Source organism: Bos taurus, chromosome 14, assembly GCF_002263795.3.
Source record: "Bos taurus isolate L1 Dominette 01449 registration number 42190680 breed Hereford chromosome 14, ARS-UCD2.0, whole genome shotgun sequence".
Lineage (NCBI taxonomy): Eukaryota > Metazoa > Chordata > Mammalia > Artiodactyla > Bovidae > Bos > Bos taurus.
In genome coordinates this window covers 60095476-60117308 of record NC_037341.1, presented here as the reverse complement: position 1 = coordinate 60117308, position 21833 = coordinate 60095476, and the positions used below count along the sequence as shown (strand labels likewise).

General features: G+C 37.0%; 1 protein-coding gene across 2 annotated transcripts in view; it reads right to left on the bottom strand.

Annotated features, from left to right (window-relative positions):
* The window catches only part of LRP12 (LDL receptor related protein 12), a 92192-nt gene that overhangs the window by 10179 nt on the left and 60180 nt on the right, over window positions 1-21833 (bottom strand). For both annotated transcript variants that reach the window (XM_005215568.5, NM_001192981.2), the window contains 3 exons: window positions 12997-13132; window positions 2826-3028; window positions 429-1533 (listed from right to left, as the gene is read on the bottom strand). In XM_005215568.5, coding sequence (XP_005215625.1) covers window positions 429-1533; window positions 2826-3028; window positions 12997-13132 — 1444 coding nt within the window. The remainder of the gene's footprint in view (window positions 1-428; window positions 1534-2825; window positions 3029-12996; window positions 13133-21833) is intronic.

Below are 21833 nucleotides of genomic sequence, written 5' to 3'. Positions count from 1 at the left end.
AACTGTAAACTGCCTGTGAGATTACTCCTACTCCTTGCTCTATTCACCCATATGCTGCTTTGCACATAGAAGGCTCTCAAATGTCTGGAATTGTTGAATTAATATTTATAAAAACTCAGGTTAAAGCACCATGACCAAGAATTTCAGCTTGCAGAATTCCTATAAAACACGTTAATCTGAAAACACTACAGACTGCCTTTTCTCACCTCATTAACTCTTAAGTGTTTGTTTTTTTTAATGTGCTTATTAACCTTCTGAGTCATATGCTTTTCATTGTAATTTTATAAATCACAGACAATAGGTAGCTCTGTCTCCAATAGTGTAACAAAAATATATTGCTCATCTCCTTAAAAAATGTGTTGTAAATATCTGGGCCATGTTTTTACTGTACAGAGCATGCAACACCATAGCTCTGTCTTGATACTGACCTTCGTTCAAACATTCTCAGAGAATAAAGCTTACAGGTGCACCCCAAGGCAATGACCAGCAGCAGGCCGCAGATGAGGCTCCCGATGACGGCGGCGGTGATGACCCGGGTTGGCACGATTACCGGGCAGTTCTCCTCGTCGCTGCCGTCGCCGCAGTCGTCCTGAGAGTCACACACCCAGCTTTCAAACACACATCGGTTGTTTTTACAATGAAAATTTCCTGGCTGGCAAAAGAAGCAGTTTTTTTCATCAGAGCCATTTGGGCAGTGGTTCTGGTAGTTGCAGCGATCGGAGCGAGGGTAGCAGACGCCGTTCCGGGAACACGGGAACTCCTCCTTCTGGCATACGGTACAGTTGATCTCGTCCCGCCCATTTGGGCAATGCCAGTAGCCATCACAGCGCTGCTGCTCGGTGTAGCAGCCCCAGTTCCCTCCGCAGGGGATCTCCCACGGCAGACAGAAGCCATCTACCTGGTAAGTAGCATTAAAGCCCCTGGCCGCGTTGACTTTATCGGCGCAGAAATGGACCCTTATCTGTCCAGAAGAAGACACTACAGTGAGAGGCGCGTGAGAATCAAAAGCAGTCAACACACGCAGAAGCTTGTGCGGATTCTCCTCTAATCCATCGTATATTTTGACATAATCACCATAACCAGTACCATCAAGTTTAAAGTCTGTGAAGCGTAAGATGACTTTGCGGTGATCACCAGTGTCTATTAACCAGGTGCAATTGCTTCCGGGAGGATAAAAGTCTGGATAATTGGGAGAATTAAAAGTACCATAAAAATATTTTAACCACTGCCCACAAGTGGGCACATCACAGTCGATCTCATCTCCGAGGTCAAGGCAGTCAATGTTGCCATCGCATTTTAAAGACTCGGGAAGGCAGGTGTAGACTTTGGTAAACCGAGACAGACACTGGAACTGGTTGTAAGCACAGGGCTGGAAGGAGGCAGATGTTGGAGGATTTGCTTCTCTGGCACAGATCTCTTCATCAGAACTGTCTCCACATTCATCCATGTTGTTACATTTCCAGGCTGCTGGTATACACTTTCCATTTCCACAGCGAAACTGGTCACAAGCACAGTTTGGTTCTTCAGATTTCCCTGGGAGGTCAGTGAGAGGAGGGAGATGGAGAGGTAAGGAGGGAAAAAAAACATATTCTTTAAAGGATATGTAACAGCAAGTGGTATTTTTATCGTAAATGTTAATTAGCTCAGGTGATAGCTGGGCTTAAGCAAAAAATTTAATTAATACTGGCTTACTGATTACTAAAACTTTTAATTAAATAATACTTATGATTTGTTCCATGAAGATCTCTACAGCTGACCTAAAGATAAAGGACTGATTCTGTTTTTGCAGAAGCTGCTTTGCTACAGAACATTTAGTAAAGTGATGTAAGATATATGCGCCAGTAGTATATATGCCTAAGAATTTTAAATACCCTACTGAATAAACGTTTTGAAATTAAGAAAAACTCCTCCATAATAATCACCTTTTCAAATCCATTTTAATATTCTTTTTTAGTTATTTATATATATTTATGTACATATACGCAATATCTTGCAAGTCCATTATCTAGACTCAAGAGTAGGGGGAAGGAGAGAGAAAAGAACTGAAATGTTCATAGAATTCTAATTGTTTAGTAGACTATCCTAAATATATATCAAGAATGAGACAGGGAAAGAAAACTAAACATTAGCATCCTACAGTCCACACTGATGATGTCAGCCCAAGGCTTTCCTCTCCATCAACAACTTATTTTCTGGCAAATAGGTGACAGAAAATGCTTCAGAATCAAAGTAATTATTACAAAGATGTGCTTTTAATAAAAAAGAGAAAAAGTAGCATATGTTGCTAAAGGTGACCATGTTAATTTCAGAAAAATATAAAGTTATTTTCAGCAAAAATTTACGGGACTCTAATGCTCTGAGTTCTTCATATTTTTATGATCTGGTCACACTATTCAGATAAAGTTTAAGAACCAGCAAAAGAAGACTTCTGATACTACAAACTATGAAAGTAAAATTGATTGTGTCTTTTCTTTGAAGGTGTAAAGATAATGGTAACACACAAAAATACATTCTGAAATAACATGCAGGATACGGGTGAACACTTGAGGGGAAAAAAGTTTCTTTTAAAATAAATATATTCAAAATATTTAAAAAGACTGACTTTAGTGTGTAAAATTAAACATTCTATTAGGATTATACAAAATGCCTTTTGGAGACCTAACTCTAGGGCACCTGAACCTTTTGCCTCGAATTCTGCAATCTCAGCTGTCTTGGTATTTAGTCACAATAAAATGGACGTTGTTTAGAAGGCAAGTCCTGAAGTGACTGAGGAGTTAATATGATAGAATTCTGTTCCAAACCTTTCTTCTTATATAAAAACACACCTGAAAAGTATGCCAGCCTGAAACCCTTCCTAGAGATACTGTCATCGGAATGGAACCTGATCCAGACGTGGTCTTGGGAAGAAATGTACGGTGGTGGGATTGTGGAACCACAGGCTCTGTAGCTTTCAATATTCTTGTATGTTTCTATTGTCAACCAGTCCAAACTGCATCTTCTGGAGCCTTGAATATCAAAATCCTGAAAACTACAAATAAAAAGTCAGAAAAGGCTGTTGAAAGGAAATTTTGGAAAAAAATTTCATTAAAAAAAATCAAAATAACCGAGAACTTTATTATAAGCCTCTAAATATCCACTGATTCTCCTGGCTCTTCTTAGTACACAACTGTATCATCAAAAAATAATAACAATAATACTTCTCTGTTCCTAATATTTATATATCTTTCCCAGATTCCAGAATAATACTTCTTCATAAGTAACACAAAGTTCCAAAATAATGCTAAAAAAACAGGAGATAGTTGGCACGGCACCTTTTTCTTCTCCCTGTGTGTCTTTAGGAAGGACCACTTCTAATTTCTAATACTCTAAATTGTTCTCTGTTTGGACCAGAAACACCACTCCATATTCAATGAACTGAAGGACACAGAGGAAGTCAGCCTTCCCTTAGATTAGACTGGTTAATCTGCTTGCGTAATAAAAAGTTTATAGGTTACATTTTCAGGAGAGCAAATAGCACCAACCTGAGCCAAATAAAGAAGTCAAAAATGAACAAACAAAAAACTTCAGTGACAAGTCCCTGAGTTTGGGAATACTTTTCTACGTAAATGATTTATAGCCAAATGTTATTTTATAGTTTGTAAAACACGGGCACAAATAAAGGACAGAAAGGGGCTTCCCAAGTGGCTCTGTGGTAAAGAATCCACCTGTCAATGCTGGAGATGCTAGAGACATGGGTTTGATTCCTGGGTTGGGAAGATCCCCTAGAGGAGGAAATGGCAACCCACTCCACTATTCTTGGCTGGTAAGAACGGACAGAGGAGCCTGATGGGCTATAGTCCACGTGGTCACAAAAAGTCAGACATGGCTGAGGAACCGAGCATGTACGCAGAGGACAGAACAAATAAGAAGCACATAAAAAATTAGCCAAAAAATGAGATTCCTTGCCTCTGCCTTAAGCCAAGTGATGATAAAGTTAATTATCCGAGGATTATTACACCAGGCTATTTCCTCTTTAAATATTCTGAGTAACTAGAACAAAGGCTGACACTTTGACTGCTTCCAGTTTTTCACTATTATGAACAATACTTTAAGGAATTCTCATACATGTTCTCTCCATATACACATAAGCAAGTATTTCTGTAGGACAGCTTTTTCTACAAGTAGAATTGTTAGATCCAAGCATACAATTCCACTTTAAAGTTGATGGTGGCATTGAGAAAATGTTTATACCAACTCACAATTCCACTGAATGTGTGTGAAAAAATACCTTATACCCTACAACTCTGGCAAAAGGAAACATTTTATTTCCAAAGATTTGTTTCCAATTAGGTGCATAAAATAAATTTATCATTGTTCTAGTCTCCATTTCCTTATTTACTGAGATTGAAACACTTTTCCTATGTTTATTAGATATTTCTATTTCTTTTCCTGTGAATCACACTGTTAAACCCTTCGTACACTGAAATGTATTCTTCTTCAAGAGCTCTTTATAAACATGTGGGGCTTCCCTGGTGGCTTGGACAGTAAACAATCTGCCTGCAGTGCAGGAGACTCAGTTTCGATCCTTGGGTTGGGAAGATTCCCTAGAGAAGGTAATGGCTACTCACTCCAGTATTCTTACCTGGAGACTTCCATGGACGGAGGAGCCTGGCGGGCTACAGTCCATGGCGTCGTGAAGAGTTGGACATAACTGATCAACTATCACTTTCACTTTTAAATGTATCTTTTTGAGGTATGTAGGTTACACAAGATGTACAACCACTCACACCCACACTCTCCCCAGTAGTCGGTGCTACCTGTGGTGCTGAATTTGATGCTAAATTTAGTTGGTGCTAAAAGTATTTTGAATTTCAGCCATTACTGGGCATGAAATGGCATCTCTCATGGTTGTTTTATGTGCATTTCCTGAAACACCAATGATGTTGAACATCTTTTCATGTGCTTATTGGACATTCTTATATCTTCTTTGAAGTGTCTGTTCAAGTCTCTTGTCCATTTAAAAAAATTTGAGCTATAAAAATTCTTTGTACATTCTGGATCCAAGTACTTTATTAGATATGTGTATTGCTAATATTTTCTCTATCCATGGGTTGCTTTTTCACTTTCTTAATGGTATCTGTTACTTAGGTTTTTTTTTGAAGTATGGTTGACTTACAACATTATATTAGTTTCAGGGATACAACATAGTAACTTGATATTTTTATAGCTTATCAGATCAGATCAGTCGCTTAGTCGTGTCCGACTCTTTGCGACCCCATGAATCGCAGCGTGCCAGGCCTCCCTGTCCATCACCAACTCCCAGAGTTCACTCAGACTCACATCCATCGAGTCAGTGATGCCATCCAGCCATCTCATCCTCTGTCGTCCCCTTCTCCTCTTGCCCCCAATCCCTCCCAGCATCAGAGTCTTTTCCAATGAGTCAACTCTTCGCATGAGGTAGCCAAAGTACTGGAGTTTCAGCTTTAGCATCATTCCTTCCAAACAAATCCCAGGGCTGATCTCCTTCAGGATGGACTGGTTGGATCTTCTTGCAGTCCAAGGGACTCTCAAGAGTCTTCTCCAACACCACAGTTCAAAAGCATCAATTCTTCGGCGCTCAGACTTCTTCACAGTCCAACTCTCACATCCATATATGACCACAGGAAAAACTATAGCCTTGACTAGCCCTATACTCCATATAAAATTATTATTACATATTGGCTATATTCTTCTGTGCTGTACATTACATCCTTGTAACTTTTTAATTTTATATATAGTAGTTTGTACCTCAATAGTCCTCCACTTATTTTATCCCTCTCCACTGGTAACCACTAGTTTGTTCTCTGTATTTGTGAGTATGTTTCTGTTTTGTTATATTCACTAATGTGTTTTATTTTTCAGATTCCACATAAACTAAAAATATACAGTATGTGTCTTTCTCTGTCTGACTTATTTCACTAAGCATAATATCCTGTAGGTCTATCCACACTGTTGGAAATGGCAAAATTTCATTATTTTTTATGGCTGAGAAATATTCCACGACCATACACACACCCCAACATCATTTTTATCTATTTATCTGTATTTCATGTCTTGGCTACTATAAATAAATGTTGCTATGAACACTGGGATGCATTTATCTATTCAAATTATTTTTTTCATTTTCTTTGGGAAAGAAGAGTGGAACTGCAGGGTCGTGTGGTAGTTCTGTTTTTCATTTTTTGAAGAACTTACGTGCTGTTTTCCACAGTGGCTGTGCTGAATGGGAGAAGATATTTGCAAATGACATGTCCAATAAGGGGTTAATTATCCAAAATACACAAAGAACTCATACAACTCAATATCAAAAAAACAACCCAATTAAAGTATGGGCAGAGGATTTGAACAGACATTTTTCCAAAGGAGATACACCGATGGCCAACAGGCTTATGAAAAGATGCTCAACATTTCTAATCATCAGGGAAATGCAACACAAAACCACAATGAGATACCGCCTCACATCTGTCAAAGTGGTTATTGTCAAAGCCGTGTTGGTCAGGATGTGGAAAAAAGGGAACCACCTTTGTGCACTGTTGGTGGGACCACATGGAAAACAGTATGGAGGTTCCTCAAAAAACTAAAAATAGACCTACCATACGATCTAGCAATTTCACTCCTAGATATTTATGGAAGAAAACAAAACATTAATTAGAAAAGATATATACACCCCTAATGTTTATGGTGGCTTGTGGAATCTCAGTTCCTTGACCAGGGATTGAACCTGGGTCATGGCAGGGAAAACCTGGAATTCTAACCACTAAGCCACCAGGGAACTCCCAACTTTTAATCAACTAAAATGTTTAAGATTCATGAAATCAGGGACCTGACCTAGAACAAAAGAAATAATCAGTAGTTGTCTCTTCATGTATACACTATGAGGATTTTGTTTTCCAATATTCATTTAGAGTGCTTAAAACACATTTATAAGGAGAAACAGTTTTCAGTTTTTCTTTTTTTATGCTTTGTAATAGTTTATGTAACAGATTGTTTACAAATCTGCGCCTTGTGCTTCTTCACAGTAAAGACGACTTAGGGTAGAGATTTTCAATTTCTTCATGCTTTTTGGTTTAATCAGCTTTTCCTAAACTTTCAATTAGTCAATTTTGATAATTTAAATTTTCTTAGAAGTCATTTGCCCTTGAAAGTAAAATTTATCACGGCAAAGCTTCACATAGTACTTTCAAACAACTGTTTAAATTTTGGTATCTATGGTCTTTAAATTTGTTTGGATTTTCTTTGTAGGTAAGTGTAATACTGGCAAATAAGAGTTTTACGTCTTCCTTTTCATTTTTTTATATCACGAATCTCTATTTGTTGGAGTGTGGTATTGACTGAGGGTTCAAGTACAAGCAGTGAAAGTATGTAACCTTGTTTTGGTCCTTTGTGTTTAACTTCAATATTAAAAGTTTGATTTTTAAAATTTTTGAACAGATACCTTTTAGCAAGTTAAGAAAATTTCTTTCTCTATTTATTTGGTATTGCCTGTAAAATTATCTGGGTGTAAAATCTTATTTTGACTGTTGATTTAATTTCTTTAATGACTATTACATTAGTTAGTTTTCTAATTCTTCTTGAATCAATTTGGTAACACACTTTCAGAAATGATTCACTTCATCTAATTTATAAAAGTATCAATATAAACCATTCACGATATTCCTTTGTGACTTAAAATCTCTATTATTGTATTTATAACTATAGACATTTTTGTATCTTTTTTTAAAAAAAAGATACAGATCTCTTTCCTTGAGATCTGTCTTTGTTTATTTTACTCAGTTTTTCAGAAAACCAGTTTTTTGTTTTTTTTTCTGTTTAATTATCTTCTAATAAATAAAGATTTTTTTCTGTTTAATTTTAATTCATTTTTTCTGTTTAATTATTTTCTGGTAAATAAAGATTACCCTGTAGTTTTTATTCTAAACTCTTGAGAAAATGCTGAGCTAATATATTTTCCACTTTACTCTCCATGCATTTATTTTTAATTCAATGCACTAAAGTTGTAAATTTTTCACTAACTGCTGTTTCAACGTAGTTCAACAGTTTTAATATCTAATATTTTCATTACAGCTATTTAAAAATATTTTGAGTTCCACTGTGCCTTCCATCTTTGGTGCAGTTGTTATTTAGGAATATGTTTCTGAACATATGGGCTTTTTAATTGTTGTTTTCCAATATAACTGTGTTATGGTCAGAGAACACAATCTGAATGATGTAGTCTGGAAATACATCGAGAATTCCTTTGTTATTTAATGTATAATCAATTTTTAAATAAATGTTGCACATGTCATTAAAAGGAATGTGCATTCTCTATCCACTGAGACAGGTATAAAAATCACACACATATGTGATATATGTGTCTACTGGATCAGTATCAAATTTTCTCTATTTTTACTTACAGTTTTCCTGTTTAAATTCAGATAAATATGTTTACAAACTTCCACTGTAATTGTGGACTAGGAAAACGTGGTCAGATTATCTGCTTGGTAATTCCCTACAGTTTGCTTTTGCTTGGTTTCAGGCTGCGTTATTAGGTACAGAACATCTAACCATGATTCTATCTTCCATTTGTTATTAATATTTTGTTTTGAAGTCAATTACAACTGATTAACCCTCCTACACTAGCTCTCTTCTGATCAGTATTTCGTAGCTTATCTTTTCCTATCTTCATTATTTAGATTTTCTGTATTGGTACTCTTTTATGTATGTTCCTAAAGCCCATTAGAGAAGGATCATACCAGTTAACCAACCAATAAACCTGACTGGATAGTCTATCTTCTAAATGTTAAGTGAGATTTGTTTTTTTTTTTAATTCTATTTGGGGTGGGGATAGGGTTTTCTCATTTTCCTCTTTTCCTATATTCTCCTATATTAATAGGTTTTTAAAAAAAGTTTCTTTCCCTCTGCTTTGGTCTTTGTTGTTGTTGTTTAGCTGCTATGTCATGTCCCATTCTTTTACAACTCCATGGACTATAGTCTGCCAGGCTTCTCTGTCCATGGGATTTCCCAGGCAAGAATACTGGAACAGGTTGCTAGTCCCTTCTCCAGAGGATCTTTCTGATCCAGGGATGAAACCCACGTCTCCTGCATTGGTAGGTGGATTCTTTACCACTGAGCCACCAGGGACGCTTTGGTCTAATTAAGTCCAACTACAAGTATTCAGTGTTTCTAATCCCCTTTCAAATTCTCAAATTCTGTAGAAAAATCGACAATTTTATTTTCACCCATCTGTAACTGAAATTTAACATTTCATTAACATTGCTTTACTTATGAAAATAAACATAATGAATGGATAAGAAAGCTGCGGTACATATACACAATGGAGTATTACTCAGCCATTAAAAAGAATACATTTGAATCAGTTCTAATGAGGTGGATGAAACTGGAGCCTATTATACAGAGTGAAGTAAGCCAGAAAGAAAAACACCAATACAGTATACTAACGCATATATATGGAATTTAGAAAGATGGTAACAATAACCCTGTGTACGAGACAGCAAAAGAGACACTGGTGTATAGATCAGTCTTATGGACTCTGTGGGAGAGGGAGAGGGTGGGGAGATTTGGGAGAATGGCATTGAAACATGTAAAAAATCATGTATGAAACGAGTTGCCAGTCCAGGTTCGATGCACGATACTGGATGCTTGGGGCTGGTGCACTGGGACGACCCAGAGGGAGGGTATGGGGAGGGAGGAGGGAGGAGGGTTCAGGATGGGGAACACAGGTATACCTGTGGTGGATTCATTTTGATATTTGGCAAAACTAATACAATATTGTAAAGTTTAAAAATAAAATAAAATTAAAAAAAAAGAAAATAAACATACTATGAATAGTTTTTATAATGCTTCTCACACTGTCACCAGTAGAAATCATAGAAAATTTCATATTACATTTCAGTTTTAGTAGATATCTAGAGTAACTACTTACACTCAAAACCACTTTAAAATTATAGTAACTGTTAAAAGCATGGCTTGCTCACTAATTGTTAATAAACATATATGTATTTGTAAAAATATCTGATAGCTGTGTTTCAGGAATAACTGGTTTCTTTTGTAATGCTATGTGTTTTATTCTATACATTTAAAAATATTCTGGGAATGGATTTATAGGTTTCACCAAACTACCAAAGTGCTCATGGCATAAAGAAGGTTAAGGAAAAAAAACTCCAGTATATTAAAGTGTAAAACGTCTGTAGTAAATCTGTGTTCCAAGTTGCTTCCCTGGTGGCTGAGATGGCAAAGAATCTGCCGGCAATGCGGGAGATGCAGGTTCGATCCCTGTGAGAAGGGAATGGCTACCCACTCCAGTATTCTTGCCTGGAGAATTCCATGGACAGAGGAGCCTGACGGGCTATAGTCCATAGGGTCACAAAGAGTTGGACACAATTGAGTGACTAACAGTTTGATTTTGTTGGCTGTTTTGATTAATATTAAATTTTTTCATACATTCTAGAAATTTGGGGGTTGCAAGCTTCTGAGGAGGATTTTTGGTGCTGTTTTTAATTTTTTTCCCCCTATATTCCCCCACAGCATCTGCTCTGTAACTTCCTCTGTTTAGGTCTCCTTTCTAAAACCAGCCCTAACGTGGCAGTTCAGAGCAGTATTACAATCGTGTCACAGAATCAGTAAGGGACTTAGTTAAATTCTCATTTATTATGGTATGTCATCCTATCTTTCTAAGCTCTCAGCTCCATGAGAGTTCAAGCAGTGGTTAGTAGAAGTCTTCTTCAGTCTCCTTTCTTAAACAAAATATCCTGACCCTAGTCCTTGGCTTCAAGCAGGGAACCAGAATCCAATCCTCTGTGGATAAGGTAGACAGAGGATAAGGTGGCCTTTGTGAATTCTAGCAGATTTCCAGGGAAAGGATAAAAATGCGTATAAACTGGTTAAATAGTTTAACCAGTTTTACAAGGAGAGTTCTAAGTATTATTTGTTTATAGCATGTAATTTTAGTTTCTTTTATCTATATTTTAATTATTTTAAACTCAGGAATGCATGTTGTTTTTCATTTTACCAAAAAGTTTTAAAACCTGTGTCTAGATAATCATATACCTTTTCTCTGACTTAATATGGTAAATGAATTTAATGTTTCCTAATACTGACTAAATTGTGTGTTTAAATGAACTTCATTTGATCATGGTATAAATTTCTTTTGAACTATTTTTTAAGATATTACACCAATATTCACAAGTGAAACTTGACTTTCTTTGCATATTATGTCAATATGTCATCTTTAAAAGTTTGTTATTATCATGATAATGGTTTCAGTAAGAACTAGGACAATTACTAAAATTACTTTCTTATTTTATGAGACTGGCTGTGTAAATGCAAATTTGTTAACTCAGTTCAGAATTTAGGAAATCTTCCTTTAGGTGTGTTGGGCTCACCTCTAATACTCTGCATTTCAATACTGTGCTTGATTTTTAGTGTAGCTTTGTGACATCTCAAGGATCCAACACATGATCAGAACCAGATGGCAGTACTCCATGTCATCTCCTCTGTGCTGGCAAGAATTGCCAAGTTTTACAGAACTGAGCTGGTAGGCTGCAAATTTAATTTGCGGTTGAAATTTTAGGTTAAAAGAAGAAAAATCTCTAAAAATGCTAGTTTCATGTTTAAAAAATATTTGGAACCCCTATGGTAAAATGTTACTTTGGAAACACATTTGTACTTAAGTCATACTGTAAGTAGCAGAAAACAGACATATTGTTCAGATTCCAATGTTGGTACAGTTGCAGAAGGATAACTTTCATGGCACATCCCACCCATGCATCAGGCAAGGGAATCGTATTTCTCACAGAGGAGTGTTACTGCTTCCACCGATGCTCAGCTTCAGTGTTCCAGAAGCTATGGCTCAGGGCAGAGAGGAACCAAAGGAAAACATACCATATGTTGCTGTTTTATGGCTTCCACAGAAAAAAGGGGACAGACAATAACTGTGTTCCTCACGTGACTGGTCCTCATGAGTTAATAAATATAAAAAAGGAAGACGGAAACGTTCAAACATAGGCTTAATTTAGAATCCCACTTTTTTGAAAATGTAAAAATGAAGGGATATGTGTCTATGATCTACGAGGTCTCTTTTAAATCTAATGTTCCATGATTCTCATCCATAAAAATGTAAATAATGAAAGACTGTCAAAGATGCCTTTGTAATACTTCTGTGATCGAAACGGCATTCTTAATTGTGTTATAGTTCTCTGTTTAGGTGCACTTTTTTCTCCCTTTCAGGCAAATTTTTTCCTCTAATAACCCCAATATAATTTCCTTAAGCAAGCAATAACTGGTTCTACTGGGTATTTCCTCCTTAGTATCTTATTCCCACAGTTTTTCTCTACAATTTTAAATGTCTTTAAAATACTCTTAATCTTCCTTATTTACATCTTATTTATTCTTAGGATTTAGAATTTACGGTTATTTTCCCTAGGATTATATTTCATTTTGTATTCTTAACAAATGATCTATTGTCTCACTGTTATGAAAAATGAGCTTTTTCTAGACACAGTATTTATCCATCATTAGCTTACGTCAAGTTTTATACACACGTAACATATACAGAGGCATAGCCTACAACTATGTTTTAATTCACTAAGGTAGAGGACTCTACTTTCAAGACCAAGATTATGGGCTAGATATCCAAGTGAATTATAGTAAGTCTGTTTATTTGTCTCATTGCCCAAGATTCTATTCTTGACTCTAATAAACTATTCTGCAGATATGTAGCTTTTGTTAAAAAATTGCCTAGAAGAATATGGATGGCTCAGCACAAATTCATTATCACCATTAGAAAATATTCAAAACACATGCCCTAACAGAAGGGGAAGAATGGGCCGTTATTCTTCCCCTCAAGACGGTAATGATAAATACAATTTATTTTCTAAAAATCATCTTTTTATACTGCATGTTGAGTGATGATATTTGGAAAGCGGATTTATATTTTGTAATAAAACATCAAACAATAATACAAGGAGGTATCAAAATTACCTTATAGTAATGATTTCCCCTGGGTTTGCCCTTATGAACCAGCTACAGTTGATTCTGGCAGGATATTCAGAAGGCCAGCCTGGGCTCGTGATTATTCCACTCGGTGCTCGAATCTGTTCTGGAGTTTCTCCACAGGCTGGAAGATAATCAAAGCAATCTTAGAAAACTGTTGTATTTTAAATAAAGCATTAAGTAAATTAGTATTTATTAAAAAGAAACATATCAGATGTCAAATCATATACAATAAATACGGTATGGCCAACCTTAAAAACTTTCATTATTCTAATTAGATTGTTTTCTTTCCTTTTAGTCAAATTATCTTATCCTAATCAAGTATAAAGTCTTGCGGAGGTGTGAACTTTTCAATTTGGATCTCTGCACACAATTTAAGAGTCAAGACTGCTAGCTTTAGCCATGGAGATCAACTGGTACATCCATCCATCTATCTTTTTCCCAAGATTCACCTTTTAAATTTATTTATTATAACTACCTAAAAATCAGCTTTACTGAACTACTTTTTGGATACTTAAAAAAATCATATAAATATAGTCTTCTGAACAAAATAATTAAAGGAAAGCACATATAAACACAACAGTAAGATGCTGAGTTGTTAAAGTGGGTAGATGATTAGATAAAAGCAGCAAAACATTACTTCAAAGTAGTTCTTTAATTCATTCCAGGAATACTTCCAAACTTTATTACAAAGTCATAAATGATTCCTAAATTATTTTAAAAATAAAGGCTTGAAATAGTGATTAAAGTTATCATTATGTGGTTAGATATCTAAATATCTTAGAAGAAACGGAGAATAAATTCAAACTACTACCAGCACTTTGCCTGCATGATACTGTCACCCCGCTTATTTAACTTATATACAGAGTACATCATACAAAATGCCTGGCTGGATGAAAAACAAGCTGGAATCAAGATTGCTGGGAGAAATATCAATAACCACAGATAGGCAGATGACACCACACTTACGTAAGAAAACGAAGAAGATCTAAAGAGCCTCTTGATGAAAGTGAAAGAGGAGAGTGAAAAAGTTGGCTTAAAACTCAACATTCAGAAAACGAAGATCATGGCATCAAGTTCCATCACTTCATGGCAAATAGATGGGGAAACAATGGAAACAGTGATAGATTTTATTTTGGGGGGCTCCAAAATCACTGCAGATGGTGACTGCAGCTGTGAAATTGAAAGATGCTTCCTCCTGGGAAGAAAAGTTTTGACCAACCTAGATAGCATATTAAAAAGCAGAGACATTACTTTGACAACAAAGGTCCGTCTAGTCAAAGCTATGGTTTTTCCAGTAGCCATGTATGGATTGTGAGAGTTGGACTATAAAGAAAGCTGAGCACCTAAGAATTGACGCTTTTGAACTGTGGTGTTGGAGAAGACTCTTGAGAGTCCCTTGGACTGCAAGGATATCCAACCAGTCTATCCTAAAGGAAATCAGTCAAATATTCATTGGAAGGACTGATGCTGAAGTTGAAACTCCAATACTTTGGCCACATGATGTGAAGAACTGACTCCCTGGAAAAGACCCTGATGCTGGGAAAGATTGAAGGCAGGAGAGAAGGGGACGACAGAGGATGAGATGGTTGGATGGCATCACTGACGTGAGGGACATGAGTTTGAGCAAGCTCCAGGAGTCGATGATGGACAAGGGAAGCCTGACGTGCTGCAGTCTACGGGGTCGCAAAGTACTGGACACGACTGAGCGACTGAACTGAACTGATTCTCCCTTCATTATCTTGAACGCTCACAGTTCACATTTTAACAATCCAGAATTCAGCTAATAATCCCAGAATTTAGTCTCCCTCAAGAGTCACAGGCCAAAAAAAAGAAAAATGCAATCAATGTTTAAACCTTCAGTAAAATTTAAAATCTTGGAATCTCTTATTTGATACAACTCTGACAGACCAGACTATCTAATTTTTAAAGTAAGAGCAGATAAAAAGGAGCAAATTACAAGTGGGGAAAGTAGCTGCCAAAATGACCATTTTTTTTGGTGTGTCTATGTAATAGAGGTTATGGTCTGTTCAATTTAGGTTAAGTATGCTTGCTAAGGAGTAATTTTACAAAGTTTTTATCCATAATGGTCAACATATGGCAAACTATATTGCTCAGAGAGTCAATACTTATTTCAATAGAATTAGCCATTCCCTGCAGAAAACATGCAATCAAGGTTTTAAACCTCTGCAGGTTCATGCCTAAAATGCATCTAGTTTGAAATTAGGGTACACTGCCAAAGGGATCTTGTTTTTAATCACTTTTCGAACACAGAGATTCATGGCATGAAAATACAGGTATACAATACATTGATATATTATATATATATTAATTAATATATATATAATAATATATATATAATAATCTAGCATACATCTTATTGCCCACACACACAGTTTCCACTTGTTTTTGCTTTCCCCTTACCAAAAAAATACTTTGGTATTTTACAAAAAGACTGTGTTTATCCAAATGCGATTCTATTTGGGGCTTATTAACACTGAAGTATTAATAAAGCAAGGCAAACCATTCAATATCACAGTAATCCAAGTCTTTTCCCCAACCAGTAATGCTGAAGAAGCTGAACGGTTCTATGAAGACCTACAAGACCTTCTAGAACTAACACCCAAAAAAGATGTCCTTTTCATTACAGGGGACTAGAATGCAAAATCAAGAAGTCAAGAGATATCTGGAGTAACAGGCAAATTTGGCCTTGGAATACAAAATGAAGCGGGGCAAAGGCTATAACAGAGTTTTGCCAAGAGAACACACTGGTCATAGCAAACACCTTCCAACAACAACAAGAGAAGATTCTAAACATGGACATCACAAGATGGTCAATACCAAAATCAGACTGATTATATTCTTTGCAGCCAAAGATGGAGAAGCTCTACACAGCCGGCAAAAACAAAACTGGGAGCTGATTCTGGCTCAGATCATGAACTCTTTATTGCCAAATTCAGACTAAATTGAATGGCACCCCACTCCAGTACTCTTGCCTGGAAAATCCCATGGACGGAGGAGCCTGGTAGGCTGCAGGTCCCTGGGGTCGCTCTGAGTCGGACACGACTGAGTGACTTCACTTTCACTTTTCACTTTCATGCATTGGAGGAGGAAATGGCAACCCCCTCCAGTATTCTTGCCTGGAGAATCCCAGGGATGGAGGAGCCTGGTGGGCTGTCGCCTATGGGGTCACACAGAGTCGGACACGACTGAAGTGACTTAGCAGCAGCAGCAGGGAAAACCACTAGACCATTCAGGTATGACCTAAATCAAATCCCTTATGATTATACACTGGAAGTGAGAAATAGATTTAAAGGATTAGATTTGATAGAGTGCCTGAAGAACTATGGACGGAGGTTTGTGACACTGTATAGGAGGCAATGATCAAGATCATCCCCAAGAAAAAGAAACGCAAAAAGGCAAAATGGTTGTCTGAGGAGGCCTTACAAACAGCTGAGAAAAGAAGAGAAGTGAAAGGCAAAGGCAAAAAGGAAAGGTATACCCATTTGAATGCAGAGTTCCAAAGAATACCGAGGAAAGATAAGAAAGTCTTCCTCAGTGATCAGTGCAATGAAACAGAGAAAAACAACAGAATGGAAAAGACTACTGATCTTTTCAAGAAAATTAAAGATACCAAGCAGAGACATTACTTTGCCAACAAAGGTTCGTCTAGTCAAGGCTATGGTTTTTCCAGTAGTCATGTATGGATATGAGAGTTGGACTGTGAAGAAAGCTGAGCGCCAAAGAATTGATGCTTTTGAACTGTGGTGCTAGAGAAGACTCTTGAGAGTCCCTTGGACTGCAAGCAGATCCAACCAGTCCATTCTAAAAGAGATCAGCCCTGGGATTTCTTTGGAAGGAATGATGCTAAAGCTGAAACTCCAGTACTTTGGTCACCTCATGCGAAGAGTTGACTCACTGGAAAAGACTCTGATGCTGGGAGGGATTGGGGGCAGGAGGAGAAGGGGACGACAGAGGATGAGATGGCTGGATGGCATCACTGACTCGATGGATGTGAGTTTGAGTGAACTCCAGGAGTTGGTGATGGACAGGGAGGCCTGGTGTGCTGCAATTCATGGGGTTGCAAAGAGTCGGACATGACTGAGCGACTGAACTGAACTGAAGGGAACATTTAATGCAAAGATGGGCACAATAAACGACAGAAATGGTATGGACCTAACAGAAGCAGAAGCTATTAAGAGGTGGTAAGAATAGTCAGAACTATACAGAAAAGATCTTCATGACCTAGATAATCATGATGGTGTGATCACTCATCTAGAGCCAGACATCCTTGAATGTGAAGTCAAGTGGGCTTTAGGAAGCATCACTGCAAACAAAGCTAGTGGAGGTGATGGAATTCCAGTTGAGCTATTTCAAATCCTCAAAGATGATGCTGTGAAAATGCTGCACTCAATATGCCAGCAAATTTGGAAAACTCAGCAGTGGCCACAGGACTGGAAAAGGTCAGTTTTCATTCCAATCCAAAGAAGGCAATGCCAAAGAATGTTCAAACTACTGCACAACTGCACTCATCTCACACGCAAGCAAAGTAATGCTGAAAATTCTCCAAGCCAGGCTTCAACAGTATGGGAACCGTGAACTTCCAGATGTTCAAGGTGGTTTTAGAAAAGCCAGAGGAACCAGAGATCAAACTGCCAACATCCACTGGATCATCAAAAAAGAAAGAGAGTTCCAGAAAAACATCTACTTCTGCTTTATTGACTATGCCAAAGCCTTTGACTGTGTGGATCACAATAAACTGTGGAAAATTCTGAAAGAGATGGCAATACCAGACCACCTGCCTGTCTCTTGAAAAATCTGTGTGCAGGTCAAGAAGCAACAGTTAGAACTGGACATGGAACAACAGACTGGTTCCAAATAGGAAAAGGAGTATGTCAAGGCTGTGTATTGTGACCCTGCTTATTTAACTTATATGCAGAGTACATCATGAGAAATGCTGGGCTGGAGGAAGCACAAGCTGGAATCAAGTTTGCCTGGAGAGATATCAATAACCTCAGACGTGCAGATGACACCACCCTAATGACAGAAAGTGAAGAAGAACTAAAGAGCCTCTTGATGAAAGTGAAAGAAGAGAGTGAAAAAGCAGGCTTTAAACTCAACATTCAGAAAACTAAGATCATGGCATCTGGTCCAATCACTTCATGGCAAACAGATGGGGAAAAAATGGAAACAGTGACAGACTTTATTTTTGGGGGCTCCCAAATCACCACAGATGATGACTGCAGCCATGAAATTAAAAGATGCTTACTCCTTGGAAGGAAAGTTATGACCAACCTAGACGGCACATTAAAAAGCAGAGATATTACTTTGCCAACAAAGGTCCATCTAGTCAAAGTTATGGTTTTTCCAGTAGTCATGAATGGATTGTGAGAGTTGGACTATAAAGAAAGCTGAGCACCCAAGAATTGATGTTTTTTAACTGTGGTGTTGGACAGGACTCTTGAGAGTCCCTTGGACTGCAAGGAGATCCAACCAGTCCATCCTAAAGGAAATCAGTCCAAAATATTCATTGGAAGGACTGATGCTGAAACTCCGATACTTTGGCCACTTGATGTGAAGAAGTGACTCCTTGGAAAAGACCCTGATGCTGGGTAAGATTGAAGGCGGTAGGAGAAGGGGACTACAGAGAATGAGATATGGTTGGAATGAATCACCAATTCAATGGACGTTGAGTTTGAGCAAGTTCTGGGAGTTGGTGATGGACAGCAAAGACTGGCGTGCTGCAGTCCATGGGGTCACAAAGAGTTGGACACGACTGAGCAACTGAACTGAACTGACTGAATACTGAAGTGCCAGAATTTTGTTTCCATCCTTGTTCTAATGAGTTATCATCTCAGCAATTAATGAAAAGATGCTCTAAGTCATTTATAAGCCCTTTTTCCTTTCTTCACTCTCTTGCCAAAGCATTTTGTAGCAGTATATTGAAGAAATTCTTAAGTTCATGAAGATACAAACATACAAATAAACTAGCAAAAACTATTATCATGTCTCCCCCAGGATATTGTAAACTGTTCATTTTCATGAAAAGATTCATTTACGTTAAAGAGAATAATACAATTTTACGTTAAACTAACACTGTAATGGCATGTAAGTACTCAAATACTTATCAGCTGATCTAACAGTTCTGGGACACATCCAAAAACCAGGTGGGAATAACCTATGATAAAGCAAATAACTCCTAACCTTTAAATAAACTGAGCTGGAGAGACTAGTTATAGAGCAAAACAGGAAAGAATTTTATTACATTTTTATCAGATTACGCTTAAAAAGTTTTCCCTCAAATACCTGAGAAACCCATAGGTGGTGCTCTTATACCAAAAACTAAAGAAATTATGATCTGGCATGGATGCTCAAAAATACTGTTGTGAATATTTTATTTTCATACAACTGACAAAGGATAGACACAACATTCATAAATAAGAGCAGTTATTTTAATATTCAGTATTTAACATTCTAATTCACTTAATACTTCTATAACATTATTTAATATTTCTACCTGACCACAAATTAAATTTTCTCTCTTAATTGGCTATGAATATATATTTTGATTAAATTTTGCAACATGACTGAGTCTGGCATTTTGTTTTAGATTCAGCCAGTGGCTTTTTACCAACATCTTTATACATATAATACACTGGACATGCAGATTAATATACTCTAGCACAACCACAATTTATCCCTTTCTATGTATGAGGAAGAACACATTTAAATGCTCAAAGAATACGACAAACATTAGAAATCAAAAGAAAATCCCCCTCCCTTTTGAGCTTAGAGTTTGCCTATATATACCGGTAGGTTTGGAATCAGAAGACTAAGGTGCCATCCGTTCTATCTGCCACTATGGGCTCTGCCATGGTATAAACGACTAAACCTTTTAAAGACTTGGTTTCCTCATGTGTTAAAATAAGCAGTTGCTATTTGAATAATCTCTAAGGCCTATTTCAGCCCTAAATCATGCCCCTCTTTCATCATCATAACATATTTCTACTGTATTTCTGATACTTATCAGGATGCATTGGTAAATTTTTTTGCTGCATCACTTTGCACTGTCTTTTTGACCCACTGAGATCACATTTTCATATTCTTACCTTAACCCCATCAAAACTGTGTTAGCAAGCAAAGGCCACCACCGAATCAAATGTCCCCTCACTCTCCATGGTACCTGATTTCTTTAGGCCACCTGACAGTGATCTTTTTCCTCTTGGTCCCGTACTTCCTTGACTTTGCTGACATCACTCTTTTAGTTCTCCTAATTCAGACTCTTCTGGGACTGTTCTCAGACTGGATCCTTCTTCCTCAGCCAGCTCCTGATATACTGATGTCATGGTTCATTCCAAAGTTTTATGCTCTTCTCTCTCTCTATGGGAGATCTCATTCATGCCTACATCTCCACTTACGATCTACAGTTGACAAGTTAAAAAATCTCTAACCCAGAGACTCTGCATAATCAAAGGTCCACTGGACATCACAAATTCAATATCATCAGAACTGTGCGTTTCTCAAATCCTTCTCTTGATTTTAAATTCTGAATTGTTATTATCATAGATATCGTAGATATTTGGGAAAAACAATAGTCATTTCACCTAATTCAAGTAAAAAGTAGACTTACTTTAAGAATATCACAGGCAATCTCACTGACTTCTTAAGTGTAGGAAATAAAACTCACAGCAACTAAAACTAGAAATCTCAAAGTCACAACCTGAGGCTGCCTTCATCACCTCTTAAAAGGCCTACTCTGTCTCCTATATGTCTGTCCCAATCTTCCAACTGGCTTTCAGAGTCTTCTACTTTTCCATTATTTTTCAGTATCTTATAATGACTTCTCATTCCCAACTTATCATAACACGTCAGTTTAAGTATCTACCATCAACTGTAATCTCATTGTTTTCTTATTTTGCTATGTTTATACTATTGTTCATTTTATATTTTACCCTTTTACATATAAGATTTGAGGTGACTTACTATCACAATCAATTTGATAGTACTTTAGCATCTACTTCCTCACTTGTAAATGGGGATTAAAACACTACCTACCACATAACAGTGCTGCAAGAAATAAATACAACTATTTTGGTAAGGAGATTAGCCCACTGTTTGGATTACAGCAACCTGCTGATACATAACATCACATGATCGACCAAAGCAGACTGGTTGGCAGTAATGCCTGGAATGTCATACTGAAATGATTATTAAGGCGGTGGCCAGGCTAAATGTGAAAGAGGGCAGTGATTGTTCATTTAATGTATGCTGGGCACTATCATGTTCTGGAAAGAATGTAAAATTATGCCATAACTAACTGGGTATCTGACATGAGTTGGGATATACACTCACAAAATGTTGCTTTAGGGAATGAATTTTTGTTTGTTTGTTTTAAACAAAATTTGTATACAGTTCTGCTAGTTTAAACGTCTTTCTAGATTTTTGACTATATTCCAATCTACAATGTACCAAACCTAATCTTCTTTTACTTCCATTTTTTTCTACCCATATCATCTCTATTGCTTACACAGTTATTTTAGCTAATATCTGATTATTTCTTCAATAGAGTTAGTATATATATAACTGGCAAACAGAGAAATCTCATCAGTATAATGCAAAGTTGTGAAAGATCTTATTCCCAGCATGTGAATGATGTCAAGTAACCAGGAGCAGGAGAAAACCCCTAGCAAGTAACTTCTTTTATTGCAAGAAGTGCTTACTTTTACTGTTTTAAAGAACTGCTATACAGAGTGAAGTAAGCCAGAAAGAAAAACACCAATACAGTATACTAACGCATATATATGCAATTTAGAAAGATGGTAACG